General features: G+C 33.9%; 1 protein-coding gene across 4 annotated transcripts in view; it reads left to right on the top strand.

The window, feature by feature from the left end:
* Positions 1 to 18,282, top strand: part of RPGRIP1L (RPGRIP1 like) — a 97,791-nt gene that overhangs the window by 20,906 nt on the left and 58,603 nt on the right. For all 4 annotated transcript variants that reach the window (XM_059877427.1, XM_010814627.4, XM_010814626.4 and 1 more), the window contains exons 7-10: positions 4,230 to 4,335; positions 6,338 to 6,484; positions 7,896 to 7,969; positions 13,638 to 13,777. In XM_059877427.1, the coding sequence (XP_059733410.1) occupies positions 4,230 to 4,335; positions 6,338 to 6,484; positions 7,896 to 7,969; positions 13,638 to 13,777 (467 nt within the window). The remainder of the gene's footprint in view (positions 1 to 4,229; positions 4,336 to 6,337; positions 6,485 to 7,895; positions 7,970 to 13,637; positions 13,778 to 18,282) is intronic.

The raw sequence follows: 18,282 nt of genomic DNA, 5'->3' as shown, positions 1-18,282 counted from the left end.
AGCATTACTTTGCTAGCATGTGAGATGAGTACAATTGTACAGTAGTTTAAACATTCTTTGGCATTACTATTCTTTGGGATTGGAATGAAAACTGACCTTTTCCAGTCCTGTGGCCACTGCTGAGTTTTCCAAATCTGCTGGCATATTGAGTGCAGCACTTTCACAGCATGATCTTTTAGAATTTGAAATAGCTTAGCTGGAATTCCATCACCTCCACTGTCTTTGTTCATAATGATGCATCCTTAACTTTGGACTCCAGGATGTCTGGCTCTAGGTTAGAGATCACACCATTGTTGTTATCTGGGTCATGAAGACCTTGTTAGTATAGTTCTTCTGTGTATTCTTACACGTCTTCTTAATATCTTCTGCTTCTGTTAGGTGCATACCGTTTCTGTCCTCTATTGACAGGAGACAGACACGAGTTCAGTCCCTGGGTCAGGAAGATCCCCTGGAGAAGGGCATGGCAACCCACTCCAGTATTCTTTCCTGGAGAATCCCATGGACAGAGAAGCCTGGTGGACTATAGTCAATGGATCACACAGAGTTCGACACAACTGAAGTGACTTAGCACACACGTGTTTCCCTAAAAAGAGCTAGGAATGACCTGTATGCTTAGACTGTCTGCCACTATTTAAAAAAAAAAAAAAAACCTGTGGAGTTTTTTTGAATTCTAAGATTGTTTTCAAGCTTATCCTCCAAATTAAGTCAGCCTAACACTATTACTCACAAAGAACCTCTTCATTCTATCTCATAAATATCTTACCTAATAACTTTCCAGAATTTCATAGCCTACCTTTTGTATTCTAAAACCTTCCCTTCTAAATGGTGCTAAAAATGGTATTATAACATCTTTGCATCAAATAATCAAGAAGCTTTTTTTTTAGCATTCATAATCCGTACTGTAGCCAAGAAAGAAAGGTTAACGTGTGTGAAGGCGGGGAGGAACTGTGTGCCTAGGAAGTGAAGTATTAGAAACTTTCACTGGAGCAAAGTTTTGGCTTCTTAAGCTTTCATATTAGACTATACATTACATAGCACCACTGAAAGTTTTTCCTTCTCCAGTATATTTGAGGTTTTAAGTTTCTGGATTTATTATGGCACCCAGTAGCAGAGCTGGAGTCAAGTGTTTTCAAGGCTTCCATTAGAAATTCCTCTTCCAGAGTTTATTGCTTGACTGTTTCAAATTATATGAGAGAAACTTGGCACGTAGGTTTGAGAGCTGGATTACTTTTTTCAACATAAAATCTAATTTATTTTAGTTTGTTTTTAATCTTAGAGATGGGCCAACAGCTCTTCTCATAGTTTTAAAAGATTTGATCATAATTCTAAATAATATGTCTGCAAAAAAAGAAAAGAAACCACATTTTCCAACTTAATTTTGTATAGGTTTTTTTTTTTTTTTCAAAATCCCTGTTGAAAAATATGAGAAATTTATTTTTACAAAGCACATAATTAGTGTGCTTGATATCCATTTGCCGATCGTTTCACCATGTATAATGCAGCATGTATGAATTGGTACATGACCGTCTGAGTTCATCTGAATGTGTTTGCTATGCATTGTTCTTTCTGTTCAAATGTCATCATCCTGAAGACTTCATGTTCCGTTCATAGGGCATAGAACAGGGCAGGAACATATTATGTGGCAGTCACTTAAAATATTGTTCATAAAATTAGCCCTGTCTGTCTCTGCTCTTCAGAGGAAACCAACCTGAGGCCTTCCTCTGCAGGCAGAGGTCTAGGACCAGCCACTTAGCAAGGACTCTAGCTCCCTCTTGCCTTCGAGTAGCCTTCTCACGTTCCTTGTCACCTTTCCATGACCTCTTTCCTCTCTCACATACACTCGCATCCTTTTACTGTATTTCATCTGTGTAAAAATGTTGATTGGCAGATCTGAGATGATTTTTCATTGTACACCTTTCTGAAGACCAGGCCACATTCATCACAGTGTTGCTTTTAACTTTCATGCACTTTATATCATCGACTCTTCACTCTCAGTTTAACAGTAAGTGATCTTTCCTTTTCACTGTCACTATCAGAAATACCCCATCATAATGATAACCATTATCTGTCATGCTTAGTCACTCAGTTGTATCCAACTCTCTGCGACTCCGTTGACTGTAGCCCGCCAGGCTCCTCTGTCCGTGGAATTTTGCAGGCAAGAATACTAAACACTAAAGTGGGTTACCATTTCCTATTCCAGGGGATCGTCCAGACCCAGGGATCAACCCTGCATCTCTTGAGCCTCCTGCTTTGGGAGGTGGATTTTTTCACCTGGGAAGCCCCAGCCATTATGTATAGAGCCCCTAAAACTTTAGAATAATTATTAAAGACTTCCAGGTGCTATGTTGTTTCAGAATAGGTGTACTCTGTAATGAACTGATTTTTTAAAGTACCACATTATTATCATTGTTTTCTAAATAGTACTTCTGTTGTATTTGTGCCTACTCATTGGGCATCATTCGTATAAAACACCAAGTCACCTTTCTTGGCAATACTATGAAAAGTTTAAACTCCAAGGACTTTAGGAAATATTCAAGAAAACATCTACCAATTAGACCACTGACAGTTTTTCCAAGATACTTACTGGCCTTTGTCTTACAAAGAAAATTGAAAATTAAAACCTGCTGTTTATATGACCCTATGAGGCTGAATGGGTTGTTGGGACTTAATTTTTTGTTAATGTCATCACATACTAGTTGTTATTCATACATATGTCATATATATTCAATCTTGAAAATATTAACATGCTTAAAAACAAGAAAAATGAAAGATGAATTACAGCTGAAAATATAAGTAGAGATTGAAATTATTTGAACAATGTTCTCTCCTGTAAGAGTAAATGTCACTTACTGTTGAGCAGTCAAACCAAGTAATTCTGGAGAAAACAGATAAGTTAATTTTGACTTTTAAATATGAAAAAATATGCATATTTTCTATTGACCTATTCAAAAAATATTTTCCCTTCATATTATTATTATTTTTTTAGTAAGTAAAAATAATACTGAGGGGAATATTGGTGAGTGTACTGTTGAATGTGTGCTCGGAACTACTAGATAACATGTTTTAGACACATAATTATTTTAACATTGTGTTAAGACTGTACCCTGGGCAAGATCCAGGTTCTTGGACTTGTTTATCTTCTGTGCGAGGACAACTAACTGTCCGATGCCAAAATACAATGAACTTTCAAATATCAAAGAGGAAAATTAAGTATTTCAAGTCCTCAGCTGGTTTACAGATGTGTGAGCTTTGTAGTCCATTTTCTGGTTCCAGTAGGGCGTTGTGACAATTTTTCCAATATGTGTATACTAGATAAGTTTTGGAAGTAAAATTACTTACTTTAAATACTGAAATATTTTCTGAACTTAAGATTTTTGTGTTTATTTTTCTTAGAAAATGAAGTCTAAAACCAAATCTCACAATTTTTAAAATACTTTTGAATGTAAAACATATTAAATTAAGGAACCTTCTTTCTCTGTCAGGAAAATAAATGCCTTTTGAAAACAGGTATTCATTTAGATCTATGATTAACCTTTAACAAGATCTTCCTGTTAAATTCTGCGTTTGCTTTAATCTCAGTAGGAAAAATACAAACTAGTATTGCAGCATATAGAGTTTCTATATACCCTGTGGACGTTAAATGATCTCTTACAGCTACAGGCACATCTGCAACGTATTTAAATGCCAGCTTTGGGCATTATTAGTATAAAATGCTAAGTCACTTTTTTTTTTGAAATATTTTGAAAAGTCTGAACTCCAGGAGGAAACTCCAATAAATGATAATCTTATGATACCATTTGTTTCGAGGGAGTTGTGGAAAGATGAGTAGCTGTATGGCATATTTTATGATAGTCCTCCCTAAAATAAGCCTGAAGTTTGGTGGTGGAATGATGGCTGTGCTAAAGACTGATGTCCTTTTGCACATCTTTCAGGACACGATAAAATGATACGATGTAGAAGTGACAAAATCAAATATGGGGCTCCCTTCAAACTCTGAGAGTCTATGTATTTATGAAAGTTCAAGAATGATTATTGGTTGGTCTTAAACAGTAAGTCTATCCTGAGTGTATAATAAACTAGAAACCTCAATGACTGATAAGCATGTGTGTAAATTTTTTTCTACGTAACAGTCAATGAAAAATTATAGTCTCACCACAGTTTTTTTTTTTTTCCTTTTGTCTTGCATTTTTAATTCTGTCTCTGTCGTTTTCTTAAATACATCATTGAAGGTCAAACATTCGGGACAACGTAGAACTGATTAAGCTTCATAAGCAACTAGTGGAAAAAAGCAATGCCCTTTCAGTAATGGAAGGAAAATTTATTCAACTTCAAGAGGTACTGTGATAAATTATTTTATTACGGTGATATATAGATACAGAGATTCAAAAATAGCGTTCAAACATTTTTTAAAGTAGAATGGTCATAACACTAAAGAGGAATTTTTAAAGATTGCTCTTTTTATTCTCAAGTGTGTATTATTTCCCTTCTGATATGGTTAGTTATTTATAACTTAATTAAAGAAATAACTGCTTGGACTTTTTATGAATACCTGTGTCATCTTAAAATAATAAACACATTTACCATAAGTCATCTCATGTCGAGAACATTTGTTCTTCACTCCTTTTATCTGAAATCGTATGGGCATATAGCAATGAAGGTTTAGATGTATTTGTATATATCTTCAGTTCCACGCATTTATGAAGTGTCCGAGATAGATCAGTGCTTAGAATAGGTTAATAACCAAGTTTTGTTAAATCTATTTTGATATGTGGTATTTTGTTTTTTTACTACTAGTTTCAGAAAATATTTGAATACCCATCACGTCTCCTGTCAGTGTATTTGTTTTAAATCCTCACCGTTGAGGTTGACAGTATGTGGTACTCTTGTCCCCATGGTTGTTTTTACAAGGACTGTGGCCCCACAGGAATGTGCCATCAGAGCATTCCTGTTTATTGGCACTGCATAATTAATATAGTTTCTGGAATTAATGAACTCCAAAGCATTCCAGATGAGCAGAATTCATATTAAGCAATGCTTTCTTTGAAGTACTGAAACAAGGAAAGCAGTAAATTGATGCAAAGCATAGGGTCATCTGAAGCCTAAATTCACTGTTGAATTAGATAAATATTTTCAACCATACTCTGGATAGTGTCTTCCATCCTGCAGTAACCTCTTTAAATGTCAAGTAATACATTGACTTCCATATAAATATGAGCGTGTACGAAAGAGAAATTAGATAGTGGGATTGATAGTGCTATCAGTAGATAGTTAGAAGAAGGAGGTTTAAAATATATGTAGTTGTAAGCCATCTCTAAAGGAGGAATTAAGAAAGGAATTAAAGAGTGATTCTGCATTCATTTATCCCTTTGACTGTTTTGATTTCCATTTTACAGTGACTCCAGGTATTTGTTTAATACCATGAGTAGCAAGTGTCTTTGATAACACAGATACATCTTTTGGGATTGACGTTGGGTAGAGATTTGAGAGGTTCAGACCAACAGCTTCACTGAGGTAGCCCAAAGAAAGCTAGTTAAAGATAGTATTCTATAATAATACCAAGATTAACAAAAATTAAACTCAAGGGTCTCAATATCCATGTTTCTTTTAAAAATTTGAAGAACTTCAGTAGAACTTGAATGATTTAAATTAGCAGAGGAGGCATTAAGTGTTATGGTCATATAGACTGTGTGAAAAGACTTTAGTGTAATCACCTTTTTTATTTCTCAAAGAAGTATGTGGCATTTAAGTATATAAAACTGAATTTAAAACATTCATTAGTAGATCCATTTTTGAAATGAAGACTTCAGTATCTATTTTATGAAATTGAAATTCATAATTGTATTAAATTAGAAGCTAACCTTCCAAAGCTGTTTATCTGGTGTGGCAACAAATCTTTTCAGTTTGAGTATTTGTGATCAGAATTTATTTTTAACCCATGCAGCAGCATTTTTTAGACAGCATTTCCAACCACTGCATCCACAGTGAAATGAAAAAAAAAAAAATTATCTGTTAAAACTAAGTTACTCACTGGCCACTATCACCAAGTCAAAAAACTAGGAAAAAATAAAATAAAGGACAAAACCAGACTGCATTGTGTGACTCTGTGCTAAAATATTTTCTTCCTCGTGAAACCCTTTGGCCAAGACTACCTTGTATGGAGACATTATACATTGTATAGTAGCACATTAATAAAATAGCACATATACAATGTTGGTAAGATAAAGAATAAACTGTGTAACATGAACTTCTGGAGTAAATTCATTTTTTGGAGTGGTAATCATTCATTCAAAGCAGAATCCAAAAATAGTTTTGAAAGGATTTTCTTTTTGTTTTTTAGAAGCAAAAAACTCTCCGGATCAGCCATGATGCCTTAATGGCAAATGGAGATGAGCTAAATCTGCAACTTAAAGAACAACGTTTAAAATGCTGCAGTCTTGAGAAACAGTTACGTTCCATGACATTTTCTGAAAGAAGAATAGAAGAGGTAAGCTCCTAAAATGTTTAGCCATTCGTTGCATTAAAACTTGTCTGTAACTGTTCCATGACATTTTCTGAAAGAAGAATAGAAGAGGTAAGCTCCTAAAATGTTTAGCCATTCGTTGCATTAAAACTTGTCTGTAACTGTTTTGAAAAAGTCAAATAGAGACATTTTAAATATTATATTGACTTCAGAATCCTAAACTACATCCATGGCACTTTGAGCACACCCAGTAATATGTGCATGGCAAATCGGTACTTAACAATACTTACAAATGTACTGAGATCCACTGTGTATCTAAAGGATTAAGGATCCTTGAGGAAAGGAAAACCATGGCTTTTTTTAACCATGACATTTTTAAACGGATACCAGATTACCTGAGGAATATAACTGTCTCAGTCTTAACAGCTTATTAGTCATTTGAGATGTCAGAACAATTATAGGAATATATCTGTCTCTAAGGAGGAGAATGTTCTGCCGTACAGTGTCAGCAATTTTGAGAAATTATTTTTTTTCTAAGAAGTTGTTTAAAAACTCATCTTCCTACTCATGTTGCTTCTCATGTTCCCCAGCTAGCACAATCTTTCTGTAGTCTGATAACTTTGTCCTTAAAGAGCATGGAAATGAAATAAGATGCCTACTTTCTCTTGTCATCTTGGAAGAATCTTTTACAGTGTCTCATACTGGCATCAAAAGAGAATTTTGAGAAGGGAATGAATTTTAAGAGTACTCTGATCCATGGGAAAAGGTTGTAACAACAAAATATACTGGTGAATTAAACTGAAATACTAGAAATAAATTCAGAAAGCTACATTTTAGTCATCAATATATAATTATTGACCTACATTTATTTCTAAAAATATTATTCATTTATATATTGGGATAAAGCAAGGTATATAGTTTAATTTGTTCAGTCATTTGAAAGATGTACTACTGTTTCTTTGTAAATTCCAGGTAACATGAGAAATTGTGTGTTCAGAGTAAGTAGTGACTGACACAATTTGTTTGAACCACAAACCAAAAGAAAGCTTAATCCTTTAATTTTGGGAGGGGAGGAATTGGAAATTTATACAAAATGAATATAATGATGGAATCCATCAGGGAGGAGAGTAAAAAAATATTATGTTTCCCCAAACCTAATAGCAAGCTTTTAACACATCCTTTATTGAGTTTTGGCACATGTTGCCATAAAGCAGTGCATACGTTCTTAGTAAATTAAAACAGAAATATTAATTTCATGTTTACTTAGCAACTTGGAAAAAACTGATGCTAAATTAGATTCAGACAACATACGTGGTCTAGCTCACGGCTGCAATGTAGAAATCAAGACTGAAACATGTTTGTCTCCTCGTATGTTTTTGTTTTTTATCCCTAGGTGGTTTTATATCCTTAGTGTGTAATTTTCTTTTCATTTCAGCTGCAGGATAGAATTAGTGATTTAGAAAAGGAGCGGGAACTTTTAAAGGAAAACTATGATAAACTTTATAACAGGTAAATCGTGATTCCATGTGTTCTCTCCTTCTCTTGTTTGAGATCTTTTCTATCAAAACACTGAATGTCAGAAAACCTAATATTGATGAAAGAATTAGCCACAGCTGATTGCAAGAAATCTATACATGTAACAAAAGAAAAATAAGCTTTTTTTAAGGGATTGGTAATAAGTTCTTTAACCTGAACAGCAGTCTGTTACTAAGAAACTATCACTTTGTTGTCAGGACAAACTGCTCTCATTTCTTGAACACAGACTGCAAGTGTGCAGGCACTGTGATAAATACCCTGCTTATGCATTGGTATAAATTCCTTACAGCAACTTGGAAATGCAGGTATTGTTAATGCCCACTTTGGAGAAATTGAAAATAAAATAGAATTAGGGAAATTTACCTGAGTTCTTAAAGCTATGAAGTAATAGAGATCATATTTGAACCTCTCTTGGTCTCTTCAAGCCCTTGTTTGTTCTGCTCGGCTACCCAGCTTGTTAGCTGAGCCTAATTCCGTTGATGAGAAGTAAAGGTGTTAGTTTTTTCTGGTTCTTAAAAAGAGAAACACCGCATCTTTATCCTAAGATGTATTTTAGAGAGCTGCTTTCCTTTTTTTTTTAAATCTGCTTCATAATTATGGTATTTTAAAAACTAATCCTTTCTAGTAATGTTAGAAACAAAATTCTGCTCCACAACTCTGTTTAATTAAGTGATACACACGTGTGTGTACTTATAAGTCTGTTCAATGTATGATACCGATAAGTGATAAATACAGATTTACATGTAAGTAAATTTTGTATATATTGACATATATATTTATGTTAGAGCTGATATTCAACAGTTGCTTCTAATTGTTCACATTCTGAAACATCAGAAAATAGCTATCTGATCTAGAGATATAGCTTTAACTTTTTAACTGGGTTTTGTTTGATATGTTTTGTAAGCTAAATTTACATCTTACAAATTAAACAAGTAGCAAGGAGAGGCTTTTATTTTGGTTTACTTTGAGAAAATACCTAAATTAATGTGACATGTCATTGTATAGTATCACCTGCGTTGCTTATCCTAGTGTTAATTATCTTTGCACAGTGGCTTATTATATTAAAGGTGACCAGTAGCAGGTTCAAACATCAAAGTAACATCCTGGGCTCTCCAGCGAGGACAGACTGGCAAAAACTCTTCATGTGAAATTTCCCTTGGACCCCCTTCCAGACCATGTGGCCCTAGTGCTTTGTTCTGGTCCCACTCTCATCAGCCCTGATTAATTTTATGTAAAGCATTTATTATCCTATTGTATCTGTCTCTACAGAATAATGCATAGGTTTATATTGATATATGCCTGTTTGGTAGTTGTATGTTTGAAATCTTAAAATTTCATTGTATAGATCACACAATCACCATATAATATGGCAGAGAAAATGTTATCCCCATATCTTATAAATGAGGGAATTAAGACTCAAGAAAAATTAAGAAACCTGTACAGAGTCAGTTTCAGCATTGCTGAAACCCCAGTATAAGACTAGAATCCATTTCTTCTGAACCTGAAACTTGATTTTTTTTTCCCTATGTCTATCTCTCTGATTTTAATTGCAATGGAAAATTATATGTGCAAGAGGGAAACATTCATGGAATAATAGAACTCTCATAGATTTTGAAATTTTTATTAATTTATAAATATTTATCTTAACGTCTTATAATTTCAAGTAATTTAGCATGAACTTAATACATGTGTATAAGTGCCATTTGGTCATTACTTTTACATTTTCTACTCCCCTTCAGTATGAGAATCTACTGAATATACTTTCTTGTAATAAAAAACATTAAACTTTAAAAAAAAAAAAAACATTAAACTTTGTTGGGAATAATGCATAAATGACATTTTAAGAAAGGCATGTTTTTCTCAGTTTATCATCATGAAATTTATCTTTCCATATTAGAAGGTGATCTAAGAGTGTAAATCTGACTTTGGAGGGTTTTATTTTAGTGTTTTGTGCTTGAGCAACCTTTTTTTCCCTGCCACATTAAAAACAGACTTCATTATGCTGCTTACACTTGAATTTTGTGTGAAGTGTGTAGAAGTAAATGGGTATAATGAGTGTCAAAACATTTGTGTCAAAAAAAAAAATGTCACTTAGGGACAAAATCCAGCAAGCACACATGATAGTAAATAGGACTATAAAATTCTCTAATACAGTTTTTTAAATATATAATGTGTTTTCAGAAGCATAGTTGAAAAAACTCTACAAAAATCAACATCCTCGCCAGGATTCTTTACAGCTCTTGGATTTCATGGCAGTGTTATTCATTGTTGCCAATAAGTAAGGCTCATCACAAACTACATATATTCCCTGTTTGGTTAGTCATAGTGATAGCATGTTTTTAAGAGGGGAGCATTTGTTTGTTATTCAGAATTGGCTGGTTTTCAGTAGAAAAATGTGATGTGCAGATTGCATTCTCATCTTCCTTTTCAAATGGTATTTTGAATGTGTTTATTACTTGACATATGACATATTAGAGAAACATCTGGTAAGATAAAATCTTCATGCTAGTATTTGGTATGAGCCATTTTTAATATGTCAAAACATTTTTGATACTTTGCCAAGCAATGAGTATAACTTTAAGAAATGTTCATTAAAATTTTTTGCAATTAAATCTTTCAATTTGGTCAGAGAGAAAAGCTATACTATAATATAGTAAAGCTGTGTCCCATTTTTGAAATTAGTATATAGTTTTAGGGTAATGCAGCTGATGAATGCAATAGTCCCTCAACTATAATGTATATCAGTAACCTGAAAACAGTGAAATGGAGGTTTAACCCCCCTGTGAAACCTCCCCACCTGCCCTTGTCCCTCACCCCCAACACCATTCAATTCAGATTCAGCCAATTTGAGTTTTAAATCCAGAGACTCTCTTAAAGGTGATTCTAAGGTATTAACTCCTGAGAGACACTAATCCAATGCATATTTAAAAGAAGAGTTGGTCCAGTTTCTGAAGATGATAGTAACCATTTTAAGAATTGAATGATTCAAGTTTTTACAACGTGATAGTCATCTAATATCCAAAATTTAAGGGCATGCTACTGACCATCCATAGAGTCTCTGTGTTCTATTTCTGTAAATCGAACACCTGACCCCCTATAATCTTCTAAGAAACATGGAAGCTCATATGATCCTAAATGAGCACTTTGTGCTTCTCAGAAATCAAACTGGGTACATTGGGGCAATCATTTTTCCTTTAGTAAGTGAAATATCCCCATGTTAATATGCATTTAATTTCCATTAGGCCTAACTAAGGTACCTATGGATTTCCTTATGGAGGATTAGAGCTTATTCTTCCCTATCTCTCACATTACGATGCCCTTGAACATTGGAATAAAAGGAATTCCTTCTGTAAGAAAAAAGACTTTAGGGTAGAGGTGAATTCTTCAGCTCTTTTTTTTTTAATCTTACCATGTTGTTGATCAAGGGTGTGTACTTACAGTATGCTGACCCATGACTGCCAGTGGACATGCCAGTGACCACAGGAACCAATGGGCATTCCATTGCAGATGGATTCTTTATCACTCCAGCAACATAATGTAACAATGAAATGTGCACAAAGACCAACTATGATCCCTTCCTCAGTTGTCACTGTAGGCAATGTACAAAAACATTTTCATGAATAAAGGGTTCTCAAAGACTGTTCACATATGCAGATTTAATCATGTACACAGCCTCTACAAAGAAAATGGAGCCAGATGTGGTTTACCATTTATAGTTACACAGATGGCTCCAAGCATAGAGGAATACAGTAAATTCAAAAGGAATTCCTCATGAAACTCCAGTGGAATGTAATCCTAAATTTAGAGGGAAGATAGCAGTGGACTAAATTCAGAGTGACTTATGCTGATTTACACTAGTATTTTGTGGGTTTGGAAAAACCAGGCTGCTAAATTGTTCTTAATTTAAACACATACAGCTTCTGATGTTTCTGCCAGATTAACTGTTGGTGATCTTTTTGCTGGTACTAATGCTATTGGAATACTACTGTTTCTAATTTTTAGCAGCTGATATAATGTATGGTTGTGCCTATTTCATCATGCTAATTTTTTTTTCCGGGTAGTACATGTTTTTAATAATATAAAACACACACACACATGCATACACACATATACACTCACGTATATGCATATTTTTATGTGTTTGGTATACATAATTTGACCAGACATGGAAATATATTTGTGTAAAAAAATGAAAATGTAAGGGGATATTCTTTACTTCAGTATTTAAAGTACATATTTGGATTTCATTTAAACCTAGGTAACTCTACCTTTGATAAAATTAACATGAAACATTGATATATCAGATCCATGTATTTTTTTAAGGTTCCATATGTGAAATGAGAATACTGATAGAAAAAACAGATGTCATATTTAGAGAAACTTCTAGAATTCTATTTATTTTTAAGGTCATGTTATTTTAAATGCAATAAAAACATTCAAACTGTAAAATAAATACACAGTTTTTTGTTCTTTTGAAAGATATGCCTCCCAGAAAAGTATCTCTTTTGGAATAAAACCTCAGACTAGCCGGGGCGGGGGGTGGGGGGGGTGGAGCAACATTTACGGCAATTTTCAGTAACAAGTTTCGGCAATTTTCAGTAACAAGTTTCTTTTCCATTTGTTTCATCATCAGTTCAAAACCAGATTTAGTAAATTTCTGCTTCCTTTACTGGGTTTAAAAATAAGTAGAAGGGTCAAAGCTGCTGATAATTATTCAGTCATATCAAGGCTCACAGATAATAGTTTTCTGCTGAAATACAAATCAAGGTCAGTTTTTCCAAAACCTGGTTATCACCTGGGGAACTTTATAAAACTATGAATTCCTGGGCCCCAGGATCTGCATTTTTAACCTAGCACCAGTGTTTTAGGCCAGTGTTTGGAAACCAGTGACCTAAACAAATGTTTACTGTATACCTTCTGTATACTACTTGGTTATTTTGCAGCTGATTCTTCCAGTGTCCTATGTCTGATCATTAGTAGATTTTTATGATAGTTTAAACTGCTACTTTTATTAATGAATAATAATTCTATCTGTAACATTATTATCAAGGTCCTCTCACTGGGTTCTCACCCCAATCATGTGTAACAGTGTAAAACTGGTTGTTCTTAGCCTGCTGCTGTTTGCTTTTTAGGAAAAAAATTATATGATCACTGCTGTTTAATATCAGAATCGCCACATTTTGTGGATATGTTTTTATCACAGACTCTTTAAAAGTTCAAACTCTAGAATTAACGATCAGGTGGAGAGTCCCATTTCTCTGTATTAAGAGGGTGCATTCGTGGGAGAGGATGGTTTTGTCTGAGGTCTACTGCTGAGGTTTGGAATTGTGGATTCCTTTGGACTATGTACAGTATCTGAATTCCTTTAGTAGTCCCACAAAAGCTGCACACTGCCAACTTTTCTGACTTTAGAGCTCTAAATTAAGGCCAGTTCCTTTGCTCATCCCACAAACTCTTTCATGTTCCCTAACCGCAGCCTGAGAAAGGCGCCTTGGTTTCAACAGCAGCAGACCAGCATATGTTTACTTAATTCCTAAGACATGATGACAGTGGTCTCTGTGCCACTAAAAGCTTTTCTCTTTATTATTTTCGGTTGACGCTGATTTCCAAGCTTTCCCTGCCTGTCACGTGTGTCTTGCAGTGCCTTCAGTGCCGCCCATGAAGAGCAATGGAAGTTAAAGGAACAGCAGCTGAAAATACAGATTGCTCAACTCGAGACAGCCTTAAAATCCGATTTAACAGACAAAACTGAAATCCTTGACAGATTAAAAACTGAAAGAGGTACATATGAAATGACTCCTGACTTACTCATTTCGAACATGCATGTTATTCATCGTTATTCACTGACTTGATAAGTACCCATTGTGGTGCCTGTTGCTTTGCCAGGCACCTTGCTGCGTACTGGGGACACAGCCGGTATGAAGAGTCATTCGCTTTTATGAGTTTAGTGCTTGCTGCAAATTTCCCTTTACTCAGCTTAGCATACATGCCAAACAAATTAGTTTTCCTCAGAGTTACTCTTGTTCAGGTTGTCTTTAGTTTGTTTAATTTTCCTAAATTTATTCAACTCAACAAGTGCTGATTGAGCACCAGTATGTGCTAGGCACTATTCTAAGTTCCAGGGATCCAGCAACGAATAAAACAAAGACCTAGTCCTCATGCAGCATAAATTTGAGAGGGAGAAACTGATAGTAATTAAATAAATATGCAGTACATCAGGTGGTGGCAAGTGCAAAGGGGGAAAAATGGCAGTGGAAGACAGCCGAGAAGGGCGGAAGTCTCTCTTGGCTGTTTTTGATCTGGCAGACAAGGAAGACCTCTCTAATAGTGAAATGTCCAATTCTACTCTGTGACAGAGAACTTAAACACAGAAGCCTTGTCAAGATGTCCCTGCTAAAATAATAATCATTAATAAGTTATACTTTATGAGTCCCAGATCTCACCCTTCTTGTCTCATAGAAGTAAAATAATTTATACTAAAGTAGATGTCTGCTCTACTATCTTATACACACGTATACTCACAAATGCACAACCAGGAAAGTGAATTATTTGCTCCAAGTGTTGTACGTGTTTGCTCATCTGCTAGATAAACCCACTGATTAAGGTTGCTCCTTTTGAACATTTGCAGTTCAGTTGCATGAGAACATTTAAATGTTTAATACGGACTCAGTTAAAAAAAACAATTACATATCTAGGCAGTATTCTCTATATTGATTTAGATCACACTGCCATATTTTGTTAACTCTAAGAAAGATTTTTTTTCCCATTTTAATATCTCTGAATTTGAGAAGCATCTTTTTAGCATCATTAAAAAGGTGATAACATTTTTTTAAATTATGGTCTGATTTTTTTTTAGCATTTTAAGAAGTCTGAAATTGGAGCACATCTTGTAATCAATGGGGTGTTAATCTCAATGAAATATATATGCAGTATTTATATTTACCAAGTGGTTAAATTTGATGGCAGATGGTTTCTGAATTTTTTTCTAGAAGATTGTGAGTAGAATAAAATGGTGACGTGATTTCTGACTGGGTGGATATTTTAAAGTTTCTACGTCAAAGATATATAGTTCCTGATTTTAATGTGTAGCATTTTATACCTAACAGAGTGCTTTGTTTAGTAGTTGCTCAATAAAGTCTTCCACCAAAGTAGAAGTTCTCTATATTTCCTCTCTGTTCGTTCTAAAGGAAAGAGAAATGAAATAAACCTTTCTCCTTTGCTTTCTGTTCTTCCCTAGATACCCAAATTTCCAAACTCTCATCTTTTCACATTTACATTGTTCTCTGGAAAGAAACTCTTTTAAGAGGATAGAATCTTAGTGGTCTTTTTTTGTTGTTGTTAAGAAAACCTATTTATTGCTGTTGGATTAATTCTGGGGGTTCTTATAAATTTTTAAAACAACAATTGCTAAGTTATTTTAATGCAACTAGTGCATTCCTTATCTTTTTTTCTTACTGGTTCTTAAGTCTTTTCAGATTTTTTAAATAATGAAAATAACTCATGTGCATTATTAAAAAAGAAGAGTCCAATAAACAAAAAAATTTCTTCTAAAAGTCACTCAATCCCACAACCCACAAAATAATCACTATTATTTATATATGTCTTTCCAGAGTTGTTTCTATAAGTATACATGTAATTTAATGTGCTTTTTAAAAAAGTATATGGTAAATCCACATCATCATTCATAATGGCTGTCATAGTTTTCCAGTGTGAGGATCTGCCATAGACAGTTTAACAGCCGTCTATTGATGAATTTTTAAATAGCTTCAGCTTTTTTAAGTATCATGAACATCTTTCTGCACAGATCTTTACACGTTTATCCAATTATTTGCTTAAGAAAAACTGCTAGAACCAAATCTGTTTTTTTTTTTTAGTTCAACTTATTTTAGTTATTTTTGCTTGAATACCTGAAATTTACAGTTCTACTAGTTTCAAGTTTTTGTTTCTTTGTGAAAATGTTCAGATAGATTATAAGAAAAATAATACAGCCTTTAAACAATTTTTTTCCAGGAAGTATTAAACCAAAAATTGAATTTATCTATTTAAGGAAACCTTTTAATATTTAGAAAATTCCTTTTTGTATTACAGATTTTGAAACTGTTTCATTTTACTTTGAAGTCTCTTCACACATTTACTTTCTTATGTATCAAGTGTTCTCTGCCAGAAGATGTTTCCCTGGCTTCTTGTAGTCATTCATCTAACTGGCAAATTATTTTTAGAGAATACTCACCTCTTTATTCAAGGTACAAATTAGTTTCAGATTGTGTGAATATGTGGGGGGAGGATATGTAAATGCAGTTTGCATTTGGTTAATGCTTAAATTAACTGCATGTGTTTAAGGGCCTGCTTTTGAAAGTTCCTTTCTATCTTTAGCTGAAATGCATAATTCAGCATAATACATATGGTTATATTGATCACAGCTGAAGATATTAGCACAAAGGAGCTCTGAAAATTGTTTAGTTGAATCGTTCTCTGCACTCTGCTTATTAATGGTGTGCTCGAAGAACATAATTTTAAAAGAGTGAAATGTTATCTCATTTGAATAAAATGCTGTTTAGCTTAACCTGCTTTTTGTCAAATCATAAGGTAAGGAGGTTATTTTTCATCTTGTACAGAGTGCTTTGATTTTTCATATTATAATTCAGCAAGTCTATTTCCTCTTTGAACTATAACGTCTCCGTACTTTTAAAGTTCCAGGAGTTATATCCCCCAATAAACAGTTTAAGAAAGGAAAAATATAGTAGATAATTCTACATAAAATTCTACAGAGAGAAAGTTGTTGTTACTCAGTAATACCTTCTCCCATTAATAAATTGTTTTCACACTAATAAAGCCTTGGTTTTAAAAATAACCAGTGAAGTGGGGATGTGGTTGTTGAAACAAAAGTCAGTAAAGGAAGGAACATTTGAATAAGTTTATTTACACCAGTAACATATACCCTGCTCTGAAAAGTTGAGAGACCAGAAAAACTAGAGCATAGAAGTAATATATACTGCATCTGGATGGAGCAGTCCAGATGGAGCAGTCATGTCCTTACACTTTAGGTCCCCCTCAGAACCCCTAAAAGTTTCACTGGCCAGAGAAGGAAATTACATTATCCCTAGGACCTTGGTTTTACATCTTTCTCACTACATTTACCTTCTTTTTGTTACCTAGTCTGGATTTTGTTTTAACCTGATCAACATCAAATAAAGGGTTTCACATTATTGTTTTACTCTCTGACCAAAAAAGCAAATTTATCTCATAATAACTCACATTTATTATTAATCCTAATTTTTAGTTTAGAGATAAATATTTGAGCTTTACCTTAAAATTTTTCAAGTATTGTTCACATTGGAAAATTCTTTCATTTAGTTCACCCAATAGTAGCAGTTTATACTCTAGGATAACCTTTGAACCTTTCATCAATAAGAAAAATATTTACATATTTGATATTTAAATGGTTTCACATACCCTAGGGTAACTTTTCTTCTTAGTTTGCCAGAAATATGTCATATTAAAAATATTCTAATTTAATCCATTTCTTCTTAACTGTGTGATTTACAGTTTTTGCTTATATGTAGCATTTATGTCTTGGGAACGCAAAGCTTTATAAAAGTCAGAAACAGCTTTGTATAAAGTGCAGTCAGTGTGCAAATGTATTCATGTAAGAAATTCTTGGCAAATATGTTGATTTCCCTTTTTTTTTTAAGAAAAGGAAACAAAAATGTACAACTTGAGGACTTATGATAACCATAAATCTCTGTGAGCACGATGAAATTAGTAGAGACACTTTGGATGACATGGTTTAGAGTCAGTCCACAGGGAGACAACAGAGGAGAATACTTGACCACCACAACGATCTCTAGTGGAGAAGACACTTAAGAACATAGGACTGAAGGATAGATTTGTTAGCTAGCCATTATGCTTTTTTTTAAGTTAAGCATATTTAAGGCAAAGGGTAAAAAATTCGACTCTCTATGGATTTGCTGTCTTCTGTAGCTCTTCCCTGTACCCCAGCTTGTGGGTCCTAGTGAATAAGCACATAGGCAAGGGTAACCTATCTCCATCCCATAATGATAGCTCTGAGTCCATGTCCTAATTAATATCATGAACTCAATGAATAAAGAATGCCCATGAATTATTATTGATACTACCATGCACTGGTTGAGAATCCATTTCTCTCACCTTAACAGAGTTTTTAAAACAATGGGGTTGATGATAATTATGGATCCAGAGTTATTGTCAGAGAAATTATCTTGTTTTAATTAAAAAAGACCTTATGCTAAATGGGGAAAAGATAACTC

The sequence above is a fragment of the Bos taurus genome, chromosome 18 (genome assembly GCF_002263795.3).
Source record: "Bos taurus isolate L1 Dominette 01449 registration number 42190680 breed Hereford chromosome 18, ARS-UCD2.0, whole genome shotgun sequence".
NCBI classification, from domain to species: domain Eukaryota; kingdom Metazoa; phylum Chordata; class Mammalia; order Artiodactyla; family Bovidae; genus Bos; species Bos taurus.
Note: the sequence above shows the minus strand (reverse complement) of the source record. Positions and strands in the feature narration are given on the sequence as shown.